This window comes from Rana temporaria, chromosome 3 (genome assembly GCF_905171775.1).
Source record: "Rana temporaria chromosome 3, aRanTem1.1, whole genome shotgun sequence".
Taxonomy (NCBI): Eukaryota; Metazoa; Chordata; class Amphibia; order Anura; family Ranidae; genus Rana; species Rana temporaria.
This window is the reverse complement of record NC_053491.1, coordinates 40,820,376-40,838,664: the sequence shown is the minus strand read 5'-3', so window position 1 is coordinate 40,838,664 and position 18,289 is coordinate 40,820,376. Positions and strand designations below refer to the sequence as shown.

At 40.9% G+C, this 18,289-nt stretch overlaps 2 protein-coding genes across 6 annotated transcripts in view; both read left to right on the top strand.

Moving 5' to 3' along the window:
* LOC120931208 (cell surface hyaluronidase-like) overlaps positions 1 to 7,590 on the top strand; it is a 193,208-nt gene extending 185,618 nt beyond the window's left edge. For all 3 annotated transcript variants that reach the window (XM_040342420.1, XM_040342421.1, XM_040342422.1), the window contains 4 exons: positions 1,292 to 1,393; positions 3,721 to 3,881; positions 7,066 to 7,175; positions 7,261 to 7,590. In XM_040342420.1, the coding sequence (XP_040198354.1) occupies positions 1,292 to 1,393; positions 3,721 to 3,881; positions 7,066 to 7,175; positions 7,261 to 7,418 (531 nt within the window). In that variant the 3' untranslated portion in view covers positions 7,419 to 7,590. The remainder of the gene's footprint in view (positions 1 to 1,291; positions 1,394 to 3,720; positions 3,882 to 7,065; positions 7,176 to 7,260) is intronic.
* Positions 1 to 18,289, top strand: part of LOC120931210 (cell migration inducing hyaluronidase 1) — a 226,115-nt gene that overhangs the window by 97,710 nt on the left and 110,116 nt on the right. For 2 of the 3 annotated variants that reach the window (XM_040342426.1, XM_040342423.1), the window contains exon 2: positions 9,035 to 9,119. The gene's annotated coding sequence lies outside the window, so the exon portion shown is untranslated. Of the gene's footprint in view, positions 1 to 9,034; positions 9,120 to 9,769; positions 10,706 to 18,289 lie in introns of those variants that run through there. The other variant, XM_040342424.1, reaches the window with a different exon arrangement.

Sequence of the window (18,289 nt, the reverse complement as noted above, 5' to 3'; positions counted from 1 at the left end):
TAAGATATCCATAATTACATTGGTCCATTGGTCCAAGATGTTTACATACTTACATTGGTCCAAGATGCTTACATACAGTACTTACATTGGCCAAGATACTTACATACAGTACTTACATTGGTCCAAGATGCTTACATACAGTACTTAAAGGGTCACTAAAGGAATTTTTTTTTTAGCTAAATAGCTTCCTTTACAGTCCTGCAGTCCTGGTTTCATGTCCTCATTGTTCGTTTTTGCTTTCATGTTGCTGTAAATCCTCTCTGTTTTGGACACTTCCTGGTTGCCTGTTTCCTGATCACCACAGTACTGGGAGATTTCTCACGGTGGTCACTAATCAAGGAGGTGTGATTACTGTGTGTAAAACGAAACTGGATTGGTGCTGAGGAGTTTTAGACAAAGTATCACTGCTCTCTATTGGCTGACTGCCCTCTAGTGGCTCTCTGTACATCAGAGAACCAGCAAACAACAGCAAAAACTAAACTACACTGCAGGCACATTATATGATTGTTTTTTTATCCATTTTTAATCATTTTTAAAAGGAATCAGTTAACTATTATGTCTCTATGCCCTGTAAACAGTCATTTCAGCAAAAAAAAAAAATTCCTTTAGTGACCCTTTAAATTAGCCCATTGGTCCAAGATACTTACATACAGTACTTACATTGGTCCAAGATTCTTACATATTCACATCGGTCCAAGATGCTTACCTTCAGTACTTACATTGGCCCATTGTTCCAAGATGCTGACATACAGTACTTACTTTGGCCCATAGGTCCAAGATGCTTACAAACAGTACAGTACTTACATACTCACATTGGTCCAAGATGCTTACATACAGTACTTACATTGGCCCAAGATGCTTAAATACAGTACTTACATTGGTCCATTGGTCCAAGATTCTTACTTAATCACATTGGTCCATTGGTCCAAGATGCTTACATATAGTACTTACATTGGCCCAATATGCTTAAATACAGTACTTACGTTGGTCCTTAGGTCCAAGATGCTTACATACAGTATCTACATTGGTCCAATATGCTTACATTGGTCATCTTTAAGTAATGAATGCTCTAACTATAGACTATATCCTGAAAATGTGTGCATCCAGATTTCAGTTTCTGTAGTAAGATCTGTAAAAATTGAACACTGATTATTTTCCTGTTCTTTGCCATTCACCAGTTACCTCTTTGATCAATTTATGCTACTTCATGATTTGCAGTTTATCATCCTTTATGGACCTGATATAGTTATCTAATATTTACTTATCATGCCTATTATTAATGTCCTGGCAGGTTGCAATAACTAGCACTCCATCCGTTAAATATACTAAGATACATATCCAGTCCCTCCGCAGAGAAGATGTGCTCACTAAGATGAAGTCTGCTTTCATTAAGGTAAGACTGAATGTTCTGTAAGCTCTAAATACAAGACTGTTGGTTTGTATTGGACTCTTAGGCCGCATTAACACGGTCGCTCCATCCGATGAGAATGGTCCGACGGACCGTTTTCATTGGTTCACCGCTGAAGCAGACTGATGGTCTGATGTGCGTACACATCATCGTTTCCTAAACCGATCGGGTCAGAGCGCGTGACGTAAAACACACGACGTGCTGAAAAAAACGAAGTTCAATGCTTCCAAGCATGCGTCGACTTGATTCTGAGCATGCGTGGGTTTTGAACTGATGCTTTTGTGTACTAACCATCGGTTTTGACCTATTGGTCAGGGGTCCATCGGTTCGATTTTAAAGCAAGTTCTCTTTTTTTTTGACCGAAGGACAACAGACCGACGGGGCGTACACACGGTCGGTTTGGACCGATGAAACTGAACTTCGGTCCGTTTTCATCGGTTTGGACCGGTCGTGTGTACGCAGCTCCTGTGTATCATAATAAATAATAAAAACACTTAGCAGAACGGTGTCTGAATTATCATATGTACCGAACGCCATCAAACACACATTTCTCATATCTTCCAAGACTTAAAGGAGCCTGTCATACCTGCTGTAACCTGCAACACACAAAGCTTCCATGCAGAGCTGGGGGCTACTTTTGATTAACTCCCAAATTTACGACCAGAAATGGACAGTATGCTGCTCAGATCTGCTTTGCACTGGAATGCACACAGCTTCCAGGAATCCACTGATGGCAACCTCCTGTACTAGATGGGAACCTCAGCAGTGAGAGATAATAGCCATTGTGACCGGTTCTCTTTAGGAAATTCTTTACTTGCTGAACCTCACATCACATATAAAGTGAAGCAATTATTTATTTATTTTTTAAATCAGAAAAATAGTTTATTGTGCCAAAAAATAACAAAGGAAAGTCAGATACATGAGTACAGGTCAGCATAAAGCAATTATTTTTAAGTGACAACAGACTTTTTTAGTCCTTCTTTTACATTGGTGGCAGACTTTAACGCCTTTATTCTATCCCAATGGGAATTTTACTACAACTACAACAAGTGAAGCATCTCAACCATAACATTGGAGTTGATTTACTGAAGACAAATAGACTGTGCACTTTGCAAGGTCATTTTCTCCAGAGCTTAGTAATTGAGGGAAAGCTCTGCTGACGTCTACCATCCAATTATGTGCAAGAAAACTTGCATGTGATTGGGTATTCTTTGCGAAGTGAAGCTTCACCTCATTTACTAAGCTCTGGAGCAAATGCCCTTGCATAGTGCAACTGCACTTGAATTTGCCTTTACTAAATAAGCCCCATTGTTTACTTACTCCGCCAGCCATCATGTAAATTTGGAGTTTAGGGCAATCAGGGGGCAGTGAAAACGCAGATCACCTGTTTTTACCACCTCTCTGCCATCAGAATGAACCTTAACCTCTTGCTGCCCACGTTACGCATATATGCAGCGGCAAAGAAGGCTTGTTTTAAGGCTCATGCACTGCACATATGCGCCAATGTATGGCAGAGCTTTCTGTGCTGAGAGCGCACTCCTTGCTTTCTCCCTACAAGGTGAATAAGCTATCAAAGATAGCTATTGGTGTCTACTAATGATTGGTAGCCAGCAGGGCAGGCTCCTAATCATGTGACCACTGTAGCACCCGGTAACGTGAACGGCTGACCCTTTCAACCCCCAAGCCTAAAGACCCTGTTAAAAGGGATGCTAAGGCTGGAAGGGGTTAATAAGAAAGCATTATTTATTTGTAAACACCTGCTAGTAGGTGCCCGTGTACATAGACACACAAGACAAAAATCCTGATTTTAGGAATTTCACAATATATGTTATGGTACCATGATATAATACTGTATAAGGTTTCAGTAAACTATGAAAGACGAGCTGTACATTTTTGGCTAATCTTCACATTCTTGCACATGAGCACTGAAATAAAAAACTCTCCCATCCCACATAAGTTGATTGCAAATGTCAGGTAAATATACTCACATTTTGTTAACTCTTAGGCCTCGTACACACGACCGAGTTTCTCGGCAAAAACCAGCAAGAAACTTGTTGGGAGATATTTTTTTGCTGAGGAAACCGGTCGTGTGTACATTTTCGTCGAGGAAACTGTCGAGAAACTCGACGAGCCAAAAAGAGAGCAAGTTCTCTATTTCCTTGACGGGAATGGACAAAATTGGCTTGTCGAGTTCATCGACAGCCTAACAAGGAACTCGACGAGGAAAACGATGTGTTTCGCCCGTCGAGTTCCTCGGTCGTGTGTACGAGGCTTTTAGAAAAGCCTCAACTGATCCTGGTTTCTGTCTTTAGGTTGATGAGGAAATGTTTCCGTTTAAGAGGAGAGGACTCTTCTTCCTGGTGCTGGATGCCTGTTCAGGGACGGTTGTCAGCAAGAGGCATTTTGAAATGATCGATGAGTTGAGCACCACTAAAGCAATGTCCATATACATTCAAACCTCCATGAAACAAAGGTATGAAGAGACCACAGAGATGCCAATGATAATACAACTAACATGATGTGGTCTGTAGAGATCTACTGTACTTATAACTTTCAAAATGTTTTTCCGGTCTCAAAGGGGTCCCATATACTACATCCAGGGGTTAAAGAAGAATTCCAGGCATGGTATATATTTTTTTACATAATTACACTGGTGCAGCTTGGACCAATGTAACTACAGTATGTATGGTATATACTGATGGTCGGTGGCTCTGGAAGCTGGAAATCACTTATAGGGGAGTTCCACCTAAAAATGGAATTTCCGCTTAACCCACTTCTCGCCCCCTTACATGCCACATTTGGCATGTAATTTTTTTTGGGGGGGGGGGGGAGTGGGGGCTTCAGGAGAAGGGGATTTCCTGTCCCACTTCCTTCTTCCGCCGAGGGGCTGGAAAGGCGATTAGCTTAATCGCCTTTTCACAGCCCCTCCCTGTAGGCGAGCGCCTGTCCAATAGGACGGGCGGCGCGCCGCTTGCGCAGTGCCGCTCGCGCATGCGCAGTGGGTGCCCGGCCGTGAAGCCGAAAGCTGTCACTGCCGGGTGCCCACACTAGGAATGAGGACGCCGGCCGGCGAGGGGGGGCGAGGAGCGGAGCCCCGGCCGGCGCGTCGCTGGAGCCGTGGAGCAGGTAAGTGTCTGTTTATTAAAAGCCAGCAGCTACACTTTTTGTAGCTGCTGACTTTTAATAAACTTAAAAAATGGCTGGAAAACCCGTTTAAGTGGACATCATATCCATTTGCTTCCTGGTCCTGTGCTTAGTGGCTGGCCTTATGCATTGTTAATACAGGAGGTTGGCTGCTCAGTACAGGTGCCATTCACAGAACGCTTTGCTTTTCCAAAGCATTCTATAATTGGACGAGGTGGAGAGCGTGGCAATGATGCCCCACCTCATACAAACAAAGAACACTTTGCATTCATTTCGAAAATGCAACGCAATTTCTCTGAATTGCCCATGTTCAGAATGCATCAGGCTGGCCGCTCTCTAAAACATTCCAGGGGTACCGGCCAGGTCTAAGTTGGACCAATGCATGTAAAAAATTTAAACAATACCATACCTGAAATGTATCTTTAAAACTGAATTATAGGTGGATATAAGAGACATATTTGAATGCAAATGTCTAATTATCAATACAGAATATGTAAATGCTTTGGGGTACATGATCTGGGCACAATGACTAATTATATACTTTTACATGCAGTGTAAGTACATAAAGTAAGCTTGAAAATATCTGAGATGGATGGTGAGCAATGATTTTCGCTTCCTCCAAGTAAAAGGGAACCATATTTTCAATGTCAATATTGAACCAGTTGAGGGCAAAAAGTCACGGCGGGCTTAAGTCCACAACAAACTAGCTAAGCATAAATGGACCTTTCGTTGTTTGACAGATTTAAGTTCTTGTATGACCAGTGTTAATTTTGACATCAAATTTTGATTCAGTTTTAATCATAGTCTTTTGACTAAAATGCCATTTTAGTTTTAGTTGTATTTTAGTCATTTGAATTACATAGTTACATAGTAGGTGAGGTTAAAAAAAGACACAAGTCCATCAAGTCCAGCCTGTGTGTGTGATTTTATGCCAGTATTACATTGTACTGTATATCCCTGTATGGTCGTTCAGGTGCTTATCTAATAGTTTTTTTAAACTATTGATGCTCCCTGCTGAGACCACCGCCTGTGAAAGGGAATTCCACATCCTTGCCGCTCTTAAGCCTCGTACACACGGGCAAGAATCTCGTCAGGAAAAAAACGTTGTTTTCCCTGACGAGATTCGTGACAAAAATCTCTTGCCACCCGAGTGTACACACACTCATTTCAAAAGAACTGCGGTTCTTTTGAAAGGCAAAAACGCAGTGACATCATCGCGAATGACATGCGCTCGTCACATTCGATGCCATCATCGTCATCTTGCTTCACCCTACCTATGCTGTGGAAGCATCCAGACCCTTTATTAGCTTTGTTGCCCTTCTTTGTACTCTCTCCATTTCCAGTACATCCTTCTTGAGGACTGGTGGCTAGAACTGAACAGCTTATTCCAGGTGCGGCCGGACCAGAGTCTTGTAGAGCGGTAGAATTATCGGTTTGTCTCTGGAGTTGATCCCCTTTTTAATGCATGCCAATATTCTGTTTGCTTTGTTAGCAGCAGCTTGGCATTGCATGCAATTTCTGAGCCTATCATCTACTAGAACCCCCAGGTCCTTTTCCATCCTAGATTCCCCCAGAGGTTCTCCCCTAGTGAGTAGATTGCATTCATATTTTTGCCACCCAAATGCATTATTTTAATTTTTCTACATTAAACCTCATTTGCCATGTAGTTGCCCACCCCATTCATTTGTTCAGATCTTCCTGTAAGGTTTCCACATCCTGCGGAGAAGTTATTGCCCTGCTTAGCTTAGTATAGTCCGCAAATGCAGAGATTGAACTGTTTATCCCATCCTCCAGGTCGTCTATGAACAAATTAAACAGGATTGGTCCCAGCACAGAACCCTGGGGGACCCCCACTACCCTCCCCTGGACCATTCAGAGTACTCCCCATTTATCACCACCCTCTGAACTCGCCCTTGTAGCTAGTTTTAAATCCATTTACTCACCCTATGGTCTATGCCAACGTAACTTATTTTGTACAGTAAACCTTTATGGGGAACTGTGTCAAATGCGTTTGCAAAATCCAGATACACCACGTCTACAGGCCTTCCTTTATCTAAATGGAAACTCACCTCCTCATAGAAGGTTGATAGATTGGTTTGCAAGAACGATTCTTCATGAATCCATGCTGGGTTACTGCTAATGATACTGTTTTCATTACTAAAATCTTGTATATAGTCTGTTATCATCCCCTCCAAGAGCTTGCATACTATTGATGTTTTAGTGTTAGTCGTATTTTAGTCAACTGAAATCCCAAGTACGTTTTAGTAGACTAAAATCGAATGGGCTTAGTTTAAATGTGATAGTGCAGCGTTCATTTTGCCATCAAATTTCGATTCGTTTCTGTCATAGTTTTTTTTTACAAAAAAGCTATATTCGTTTTAGTCATATTTTAGTCATCTGCAATTGTTTTCGTTTTAGTCAACTAAAATCACCGTCTACGAAATTAACGCTGCATATGACTGGCCATGTAGTTCTCAATTGTTGGAATTTCAATGCACTATTTTGTTTCCTAGGTCTGTAGTTCTTATTTGCTCAAGAGACATTGTGGATGTTCCATCTGTTTCTGAAATGTCTGCTTTCATCAAACTTGGTTTGGCAAAGCCAATAGCCATGCACACCAAAGGTATTTTCAAGTCAACCATGTTTTTTTGGCACATGTACAGTAGATAATTATGGTAAATAGTAACCATTTTGATTCTTTCTTGCAGGCAGTTTTGCCATGGTGGGATATAAAGGACTGACCATGCCATCTTGGATTAAAATCATTAACAACAGTGCAGAGAGAAGGGCTGCATCAATACACCTTTACCTGCCACTGATGCTGACTGAATACAGATGCCCCAAAACTGTAGAACTAAAAAAATAAACTAAAGTGGTGCCTTATTGCTCCACAAGCAGAGACTGTGTAGCATCACCCTATTTATCTGCTGAGCCAATGAAAATGTGACGATCTATAGACAAGACTTAATCCTTTTTATACTGTCTAATGTGTGTATATTGTCGAGTTAATAAATATTTTTCTCTTTGTGTAAGTTAAATGTGTCTGATATCGGTGAATGTGATTTGTCCAGAGCCAAGTGTGAGACCTGCACCTGCTATGTAACTCAGTAGCCATTGGGTCTTTTATAAGATCAGAGTACATCTGATACCTAGTTCTGAGCACCTGCTTGTTTGCCGTAGGATGGTTGTTTTATAATATGATTTTTACTAACATGTTAATTGATTTCCAAAGCACGCATCATGGAAGGTAAGTTATTTTTATTTTACATAATCAGTGTGTTCTTTGTATTTATTTAAACAGTTTGTGATTTTTTTTTATTGTGCAATTGAAGAAGAGGTCTCGCTTCAATTTTTAAGGCATTGTTTCCCAGGGGGACAAGGTATATGTAGTACTTTGTCCCATCTTCCTTGGTGGTCTCTAAGGACATAGGATTCAAAGAGAATTTCACATCATGGGATGAAAGAAAAATCCTGGATCGCCGCACTCCTCAAAAAACAATGTCTTTATTCAAAACATTTAAAAAAAAAAAATGCAAATAGAAAAAACAGCCAAAATTCATGCAGTCAAACAAGAAGTGGACTAGGAAAAACGAGCTGACATGTTTCGCATCACGTGATGCTTACTCGTATCATAATGATGGTGGTCTAGTTGCTAATTATACATATGAAAAGTTAATTCTGGATGTAAATGGATAAAAAACCTAGGGATTGTAATGTGTCTGATCAATCTGAAAATGTGTAAGGACAGTAAAGCACAGTCATTGTACAGTACTTCTAAATGCACAGCCCTCATATGTTTCTTTTATGCTTCTTCATCAGTACAATGCTTTACGAAATATATAAACCATTCCTATTAGTTCATTTTTTAATGTAGACCCCAGACTCATTCACATACATATGCAATAACCAAGCCTTCCTCAACCCTTCTATCCCAGAGGAACCCATAAAAAAATATCAGCTTTCAGGGAGTCGTTAATGAAACCAGTTTATCATTGGTCATTGGGAAAAATGCCCCTTACATGGTGATCAATTAGCCACAACTCCAGGAACCCCCAGCAGCCTCTGGAGATAACTTGTGGTTCCATGGAACCCTGGTTAGGAATGGCCGAAATAGAAGATAAACCCGCCCCCCCCTCCCCACTGCTTTCCTATATATGTCTTAGGTAGGTCAATGGAAAGAATGCAACCCTTACAGACAGCTAAAGAGATCATTGGTGTCATGCAGTTGGCTTTGCCAATTGGCGATGACCCTGGAACAGCAAACACCAGTAGGTAGTGCAACAATCAACCACAGTTCAAGGAACCCCTAGCAACCACTGGAGGAACCCTGGTTGAGAATGGCAGCACCAAACACTATAAAGACTGCAAATTCTAATCCAACACACTCGTCATGAGTTAAGTTCATCATTTGCATTCAAACCTTGTTCTAATAACATGTTCTAACATGTCTTATTCTTTTTTTTATGTATTCTTTATTTATAGAAAGTCTTCACAATTACAATAGGAAGAAAAACAGAGAAATTTACAAGATACAAAGATAGAACCAGCCACGTACAAATTCAAAAAGGTAATACCATCCATTAAAATACCACCATAAGTCTGGTTCTAGAGCAGGGTTCTTCATACTTTTCAAAGGGCCAGTTTACTGATCTTCAGACTTTAGGGTGGCCAGTGGGGGTAGAAAATGTCCTGGGCCCAGCATCAGCAAGAATAAATATGGCCTCAGAGCTGGAGGTCAGTATGAGGAGGAATCGTACCCCATCATTGGTCTCAGTGGGAGGAATAGTACCCCATCATCGATATTAGTAGGAAGAACAGTGCCCCATCATTTATATTAGTGGGAAGAACAGTGTCCCATCATTGATATTAGTTGGAAAAACAGTGTCCCTTCATTATTGTCAGTGGCAAGAATAATATATCACTGTTGGTGTCAGTGAGAGGAATAGTGCCTCAGGGGGAAGGATAAAGGCTAGCAAAGGGCCACATCTGGCTCTTGGGCCACAGTTTGTAGACCACTGCTCTTGAGTATTCAACTTACGTACAACATAAACCCATCGTGAGACAAAAGTATAGCTCAACAGACTTCAGGAGACTAAATAGTTTGCAAAGAAATAGCCAAGGCAATGTGGAGGGGCATACAGAGTGAACCATATGAGAAGTGTGGGCATTAAGAAAGAAAAAAGGAGAAAAGGCAAGATAAGATAGAAAAGGGGGGAGAGGGAGGGAAAGAAGGGGGCAGGTAGGGCAGCACCACCATCAGAAGGGATAACAAGAGTATACATATCATCTGGAATAATTATAACCCACAGACAATTTGGCTTCAATAGCGTCAAGGGTCGACAATGTAAGGAAAGTGTGCTACACGTCTTATTACCCCAAGCATTTATACATTACAGAGTTATTTGTCTTGGCCTTTTTGACTGCTATTCTGCAAGAGTAAGGCTTAGAGAAATGAAGGTGACAGAAACTAGTTCAGACTCCTTCTTTTATTTTCAGATTTGAAAATGTGAGAATGAATATTAACGGCCATTGTGGACAGTAACTCAACTTTTCTTTATACTTATTTTATGTTTTTGAAAGGTATTTTTTGTGTACGTTCTCCTTGATTTCTCCTGAAAGATTAGCTGGCTCTAAGCAAATTTCTACATGTTCATACAGATACTTTAAATAGCAAGTGAGTGTTACATGTATTTGATATCATATTTCAGCGTGTGGTTGATCTGCATATTTGAGGTGTTCACTCACCATGATATTGTATACACAGCAAGGTGTCTGTGGCCTGTTAGGTGTCATGAATTTGGCAGCTTGCTTTTCAGAATGGCAGTTATGGGTCCATGAAGAGGATGAGGATGAATACAGGAGGAGTTACTTTCAAATCATAGGTTATGTCTATGACAATAATTATAGACATAGAAGCGCTGTCTGCACAACAGTTTTCTAGCACTGTGGATGACACAGGAAAAAGACAGTACAGTCACAGATGGGAATTATCAAGATTTAAAGCTTTGGAATAAAGATCCCTGAGCAGGATTCTGGGAACCCGTATTTAGCATCTCAGCCTTCCAGGTTCACTGTGATGTTGTCCTGACTTGTGCCACGTGGGTTCATGCTGGGCTTTTTCTGAACACCCATGTAAGGCAGAACACTGAACAGGTTTGTGATTTGTGTATGCCATAAGGCACTGTGTTTTTTCACTTGTCTATTCAATGTATACAGAACGCAACTGGGTTGTTTATTTTATTGCATTCTTGCAGTTTATTGGACCTTGCCAATGCCAGAATTTAGCTCCAGGATCTTGTGATGCTGACTTGATTAATGTATTTCACGTTCAAAGAGTAAGAGCTTGATGGTTCAGATATGTACTGGAAATGTGTGCTTTGCTTTTATGGAGGTGACATTTTCACCTGTATCTTTGAGTTTAGCTGTTGTTTTATTGCACACGAGGGCGATGAGATGTATGAACGGCTGAGGACACGTGTGCCCTTCAATTAATGCAGAAAGGACCATAAATCACGCTATGTGCATTCCAAAGCTGAGTAAATAATTTAACTGTATGCAAAAAAATTAGTGTAATGTGTGAGGTTCATATTTAGATTAATTTGTTTGTTCTTCTTGATTTTCATATAAGAGCAATGTATACAATTAGTGATGGTGACAAATGACCTTCCATATTAATATGTAGATCTAGCTTGTAGATTGTCAACATGTGGTTGGTGCGCTCTAACTAAGTCATGAAATAAAGTTCTAATATCAACATTAGGGATTAAAAGGTTTGCTGCTACGTGGGTTTAAGTCAAATCCTGTAGGTTTGAGATTTGCAGTCTTAGGGAATTTCTGTGCAGATTCACTTAGGAGAATTGAAAAAAAAAAAAACTAAATGCACTGTATGGTCTTTGAAATATGACCAGCAGAGTTAGAAGGACTAATAAGTGGGCTTTTTTGCATATTCTAATGGTCTGAAAGTTTTTTTTGGTAGCATCAGATTTCAGATTTAGACCTATGAATGTCACAAAATCTGTTTCATGAACAGACCATCCACGAGTCTAACATGTCTCTGTGTGAGTAGATTTAAGGTAAAGGTATAAGCATATGCAAAATCTGGGCAGTTTAAGCCAAGCGTGATTAAACAAATACAAGAGGTTGCATTCAGTGAAAAATAATATGTCAAAAGATCATTAGATAGATAGTTGAAGTTAAAGTTGCCACATTAGGCTACCCATCACATTAGAAGATCATTCAGGAGGTTTGAGAGGTGAGAGACTTGAGAACCAAGCATGACCCTAAAGTCAAGGTTTACTTTTAATTTTAGATGACCCTAAAGTCAAGGTTTGTTTTTAAGTTTAGATGCCTCTATCTCTGGATCTACTGATCATTTTGATATGCATTTCTTATTGAAGGTAACGTGTGCTTAGACATTAGTCATCATATGCTGAATTTTAATTGCCAAGATTTATAACAGGTATACAGTAACTGACTGCAGTATAATGCTGTTGTCCTGAGTGGAGATGAGCAAACTGACCGGTGAAATGAATATGGTTTGGGAAGCTCAACCCTTCAGGTAACTTGTTCTTTGATTCTCCAGTATATGCACAGATTTGTACAGTCTGAAAAGAGATATGAAGGAGATAAAGTAGCAGCTGTCAAGCTTTCAGAATAGGGTGACCAGACATCTCCTGTTTCCGGAGACAGTCCCCGGATTGAGGACAGTGTCCCCGGACCAAGTCTGTCCCCAGATTGGATTTGAACAGGGGCTGGGGCAATTTCATAGACAGTGTAGAATTAAAAAAAAAAGTCTGAATTACACCCCCAGCTCCGCCGCTCCTACTAGCTGTGTATTTTTTTCATTATCTGTGTCCCTTTCTGATGTTCATGTGCTGGTCGGAGCGGAGGGAATATTTCTTCAGTTTCTGGTGCATGCCGATTCAGCTCCGCTCACATGTTCTTCTGCCTTGGCTCAAGTCCCGGCCAGCCGCCTGCCTGCTTATCTCCTTGCCTTCCCTGGTGGAGTGATCTTCCTCCACTCCCCACCCAGTAGTAGCTGAGGCCCGGAGATTAAGACTTGACAGGCTGTGAGGCAGGCGGCAGCAACGGGCAGAGAGTCGCTGAATGACTCCATCACTAGTAAAAAAAAAAAATATGTCCCCGGATTTCATTTTAAAAATCTGGTCACCTTAAATCGGAAGCAATACTGAATTTCTGTTTTCTTTCAGCTGAAGGGGGCTGATGAATGGGAATAGTGCGCCACAACAGTATTTGGCATGCAGTTGGGACCCTGCCCCATTCACTTGAATGGGTCATGATTGTCAGAAGTACTGTCTGCCAAATGTAACAGGTAGCATCATTTTGTGATGTGCCCCAACTGTGGTGATGTGTACTAACATGGCCAATTGCTGAGGGCCACAACCTGGGAGCTGTCCACACCAAAGTCCTTCATTCCTTGTGGGGTGCTCTGGTGAACATCAGACAGTTTGGTCATCTTTAGGGCTTCTTTACAGCCTACATTTATATAGTGACACAGAGGGTCCTCTACCTAAACTTTTAGGTGTTAGTATTTAGGTGCACCTAAGGTTTTCCCAATGTATGAGCCTGTTGCAGTTAATGAGTTTTGATATGCAATAATGAGAGCAACTAGCCGTTGGGCCCTGCATATTGCTTAAGCTGTCGGAAGGTAACAAATGCAGTAAGCATTCTCAGTAAGGGAACCTGATCTTCACTGATTTCAATATGGAATCCCAGCATTCACTAACTTAAATTTTTGCAAGTTATTGAACATGGTTGGATGTGCACAGTACTGATAGAGGCTTGCTCCACCTCTCACTGCTAGCCAACAATGGCGGGGGGAGTGAAGGGCAACTGTAACAAGTGTTTCTTTACCTTTTCTAATACATTTTAAAGGAAATTCCTTTACTATGAATGAGGCTGAAATGAAAAATGGCAGAGGCTGTATTTTTTTTTGTTGAATTATCTGTGCAGGAATGCTATTAAGAAAGGCAAGTTTATCCCTGGGAGATGCACCATATGTTGTTATCATTGACCTTGACTGAAAATGTACATGCTGTTGCCAAAAACTACTGTGTGAGGTGAAACCGTGACATGGGTCACATACAGATGTGTTTTAAGGCATACATGAAATTTCTCAGGGCACCTAGGGAGACAGTTATCAGTCTACTGATGACAGTAATACTAAATGGAGATGTTCTTTTTACTAAGCTTTGCAGTATTTAACTGTTTTCAATTATTCAAAGCAAAAAAAAATGAAAAGGCGCTTTTAAATAATGGCCAAAAAACGAATAGTTTTGTTTCAGTAACTCCCTTTAACATTAATGAACTTGTCATTCTATCTAAATGTGCCATAAATCAGTATGTTTTACAGTGTGCCTTATACTCTTGGGTTTAAAGGAGTGCATCTAAAAGCAAACTTGGTCCACTTATTGGATCATTTGTTTTTTAAATCTTTTAAGAGCTATATTGGCAAAATATTCTTGCTATAATTCCACTTTCTGCCTGACCGAACAACCATTGTAAAGGCAAATGAAGATATCTTACCAGGGCCGTATTTAGTGCTTATGCTGTATTAAGCATACACAAATTATGCTTCCACCCCATTTCATTTTGAATAATTATTAGTACAAAAATTTAACTCAAAAAGTATTCTTAAATGTAGTGTTTCACCGGTGTTCTATGCAAATCTGGCACTGATCTGTGAAGACCACCAGTCAATATGTTGCAGAAAAAAGGAGAGCGCTACCAGAAGTCTTGTGACTTCTTTCATGAACCCCTGAACACATTTCCCCATTGGTGAGGATTACCTACAATTGTCCACTGGTAGCCAGAGAAAAAAATGTAAATGTTATGCTTTGGTCCTTTCGTGCCCAACCCTGCTGCCCATGATCCACTAATGCCTTATGGCAAATATGACCAGGGCTCTTCTGGCTAAGCCTAGTGCCCATGGTCCACTAATTCTCTATGGCAAGTATGACCTGGACTCTTCTGGCTAACCGTAATGGCCATAGTCCAATAACTCCTTATGGCAAAAATTACCCTGGCTCTTGTGGCTAACCCTACTGTCCCCAGTCTACTAATGCCCTATAGTAAATATGACCCTGGCACTTGTGGTTAACCCTACTGTCCTCAGTCTCCGAATGCCCTATAGTAAATATGACCCTGGCACTTGTGGCTAACCCTACTACCCACAATCCACTAATACCTTATGGCAAGGATAACTCTGGCTGTTCTGGTTACCCTGCTGCCCACAGTCCATTAATGCCTTATTGCAAATATGTCTCTAACCCTTCTGGGTAAACCTGCTGACCACAGTCTACCAATGCCTCATAGCAAATATGACCTTGGTTTTCATCCATTGCTACCTTCTCTGTAATGTACAATCAATAATAAACCAGCATCAAGGTTTACACTGTCTTTTAATAGCTAAACCAGGTGAACCAAAATGGGAATTTAATTGTATTAAAAAGAAAGAAGAATAGTCTTTAAGAGATACAAAACACTAGTGGGTACTTAACATATTGGCTTTCACAAAAGCCCAAAGTGCTACACTGAGTTTAAAATCACTCACCTATAAAATATATATATATATACCTAGGTGTGTGTGTATATATATATATATATATATATATATATATATATATATATATATATATATATATATATATTTAAAATGACCCTGCTACACATAGAGCCTAGTGGAGAGCAAAGGCACCAGTGTTTTGTGCTGGGATATAGCTGTGCTGATGAGTCTTTGCTATGTAACAGCTGGAAATAATTTGACAGCGCTGGTCTTGCCAGGAATCCGAATATATATCCAGGGGTTGCTGCCAGGCGTCTTTCCAAGGCGGACTGAATAAAGCATCCTACCCAACAGGGAATACACAGATGGATTTAGTAAATGCTTTAGCAGGACTCATCGGCACTATACTGACCCAGCTGGCATTAATGTTTGCTAACCTGGTGATACGTACTTGGTGATATGAACGTATTACTATTGGACTGGTAGAAGATTGAGTGCTGGGTCTAATCCACCTAGAAAATTATTACTGGCCTGCATAAATATTTTGCTCAGATGGATTATGTGACCAAAGAAAGCCATATCTGGAAACCAGAACACTGAAAATTCCTCAAAGTGTAAATTTAGCAAACAGATCTCCAGTTGAGGGGGTCACGCAAAGAAGGAGGAATGTGAGAGGCTAGAGCAGCAGCAGGTAACCATCTACTAGCTAGAATTCCATGGACTGATATTCCATCCAAATATACAGAAAACAGACATGCTAAGGGCTCCATTTCTCTAATTTTAAGGTTTTATGAAGCAATTAATACCATGCACTATTTTATATGTGTACATTTGCACTTCAAAATACTTACTAAACATGCCAGATAGGATATAGTAGGTATTGTAAATACTATACAATAACCCCCATAGCATTTATCTTTTTAGATTAGTGTAGTCAGATTGATGCCTTGTACACACAAACGGATTTTCCGTTGGGAATTCCGTTCAAGCTGTCACACCAAATTCTGACCGTCAAGAACGCGGTGACGTACAAACACTACGACGAGCCGAGAAAAATTTAGTTTAATGCTTCCGAGCAAGAGTCGACTTGATTCTGAGCATGCATGTTTTTTTCTCGATCGGAGTTCCCCACAGACGAACGGAGTTTCCGAACATGTTCTCTTTCTAAATTCCGACAGAAAAAAGTAAGATGGGGCACACGCACGGTCGGAATATCCGATGAAAAAATCCCGTCTGAGTTTTTCCATCGGAAATTCCGATCGTGTGTAGAAGGCATAATAAAAGTTTGTCTGGTTGCTGAATTCCTGTTGTTATAAACAGATTTTGTACTTTAATCATGAAGATGACAGACCTGACTCCCATTTTTATTTTTCCTATATGGACACAAACATGCATGTCAATGCAGATAACATGGTTCCAGGCTTTTCTCACAGACAGTTCAGCTACTGTTGTCTGTGATCTGATAACCCCACCATGGGATACAAATTGTCACCCATTGTCTCACAACACTGGATTCCTTTCATCTTTTTTGTATATATGGAAGGGGGCATCTCCACAATGGAACACAGATGGCAAAGAACAATTAATTCTTCTTTACTCTTTCTAAAATTAAAGAGAAAAGTATTGACTTTAGAGGTCCTTATTCGAGAGAGATCCTAACCTAGAACTTGGTGGTTGACTAGAAGGAGAAGGGTCTGCTAGGTGGACCAGAGTGCCTTGCCCCCATCAGGAATGTCGCACCCTTGGGGGGGAGGTCACCCTTGTTTGGGAGGGGACCAATGACCCAGCCTAGTTGTGTGGGTATTCACATGCTATTTTTTTTTATTCACTTTGGTGCTTAGTTTTTTGTGCACCAGCTTACAAAAAATAAATAAGGAAGGCTATAGATGACAAATGTCATATTAGAATGGCAGGCATTCAGGGATTGGGAGACCTCATTCTCAGACCTGTTGGGGTCTACCTTGATGTTACCGTGGTTCAGAGATCTCTTCCTTGTCTCTTTTTATCAAGGTAGAGGACGGGTCCTGTTAAAGGGAGCTTCAATAGCCTAGAAAAACCATATGTATTATAATTTCAATGGTTTCAAGTCCAACCCTTAAAGCGGAATTTCTGCCGTTTTTTTTTTTTTTTAAAGCCAGCAGCTACAAAGACTGCAGCTGCTGACTTTTAAAAAATGGATACTTATCTGTCCAGCGTGCCCGCGATGTCAGCAGACGAGGCTGAGCAATTGCTCGGTCCTCGGCTGCTTCCGTCGCCATCCTGGGTAAGGGAATCAGGAAGTTAAGCCTTGCGGCTCCACTGCCCGATTCCCTACTGCACATGCGCGAGAAGACAGCGGGGCGGGGGGGGGGGGGCGGACGTAAAGGGGCTAGACTCCCGCGGGAGTCAGAACCATGAAGTGGTATCTGCACCCCCTGAAAGGTGCCAAATGTGACACCGGAGGGGGGGAGGGTATGAACCTCCACTTTAAGGAAGCCCTATGTGGCTCAAATCTCAGCGGATTATTGCACAAGGTTGTCAGGTTAGCATGGAAACAGATCTTGTTTGAATAGTGATGCAGTGTTCTGTTTAAACACTTTTTTGAACTGGAATCTTATGCCGCGTACACACGGTCAGAATTTCCAACAACAAATGTTCTATGTGAGCTTTTCGTCTGATATTCCGACCGTGTGTAGGCTCCATCGGACATTTGCTGTCGGAATTTCCGACAACAAATGTTTGAGAGCTGGTTCTCAATTTTTCTGTATGCAATTCCGATGCACAAAAATCCTACGCATTCTCGGAATCAATTCGATGCAGGCTCGGATTCATTGAACTTAATTTTTCTCGGCTTGTCGTAGTGTTGTACGTGACCGCGTTCTTGACGTTCGGAATTTCCGACAACATTTGTGTGACTATGTGTATGCAACACAAGTTTGAGCCAACATTGCGTCGGAAAAAAATTCACAGTTTTCTTGTCGGAATTTCCGATCCTGTGTACGCGGCATAACAGGATGGCTGTTACCTTGATATAGCTAAGGCTCCAATCTAGTGGAGCTCCAAGCACAATGGTATAACTCCCAGCAGGAGATTCAACTGTGACAGACAAGATTCATCATTTTTGTTTCTTTTGAAGCAAAATTAAATGCAGTAAAATTTGTAAAACAATAAATTACATCAGGCCGACTGCTGACAGTAAAAACATGAAGGAATATGGTACAATTTTCACTGTC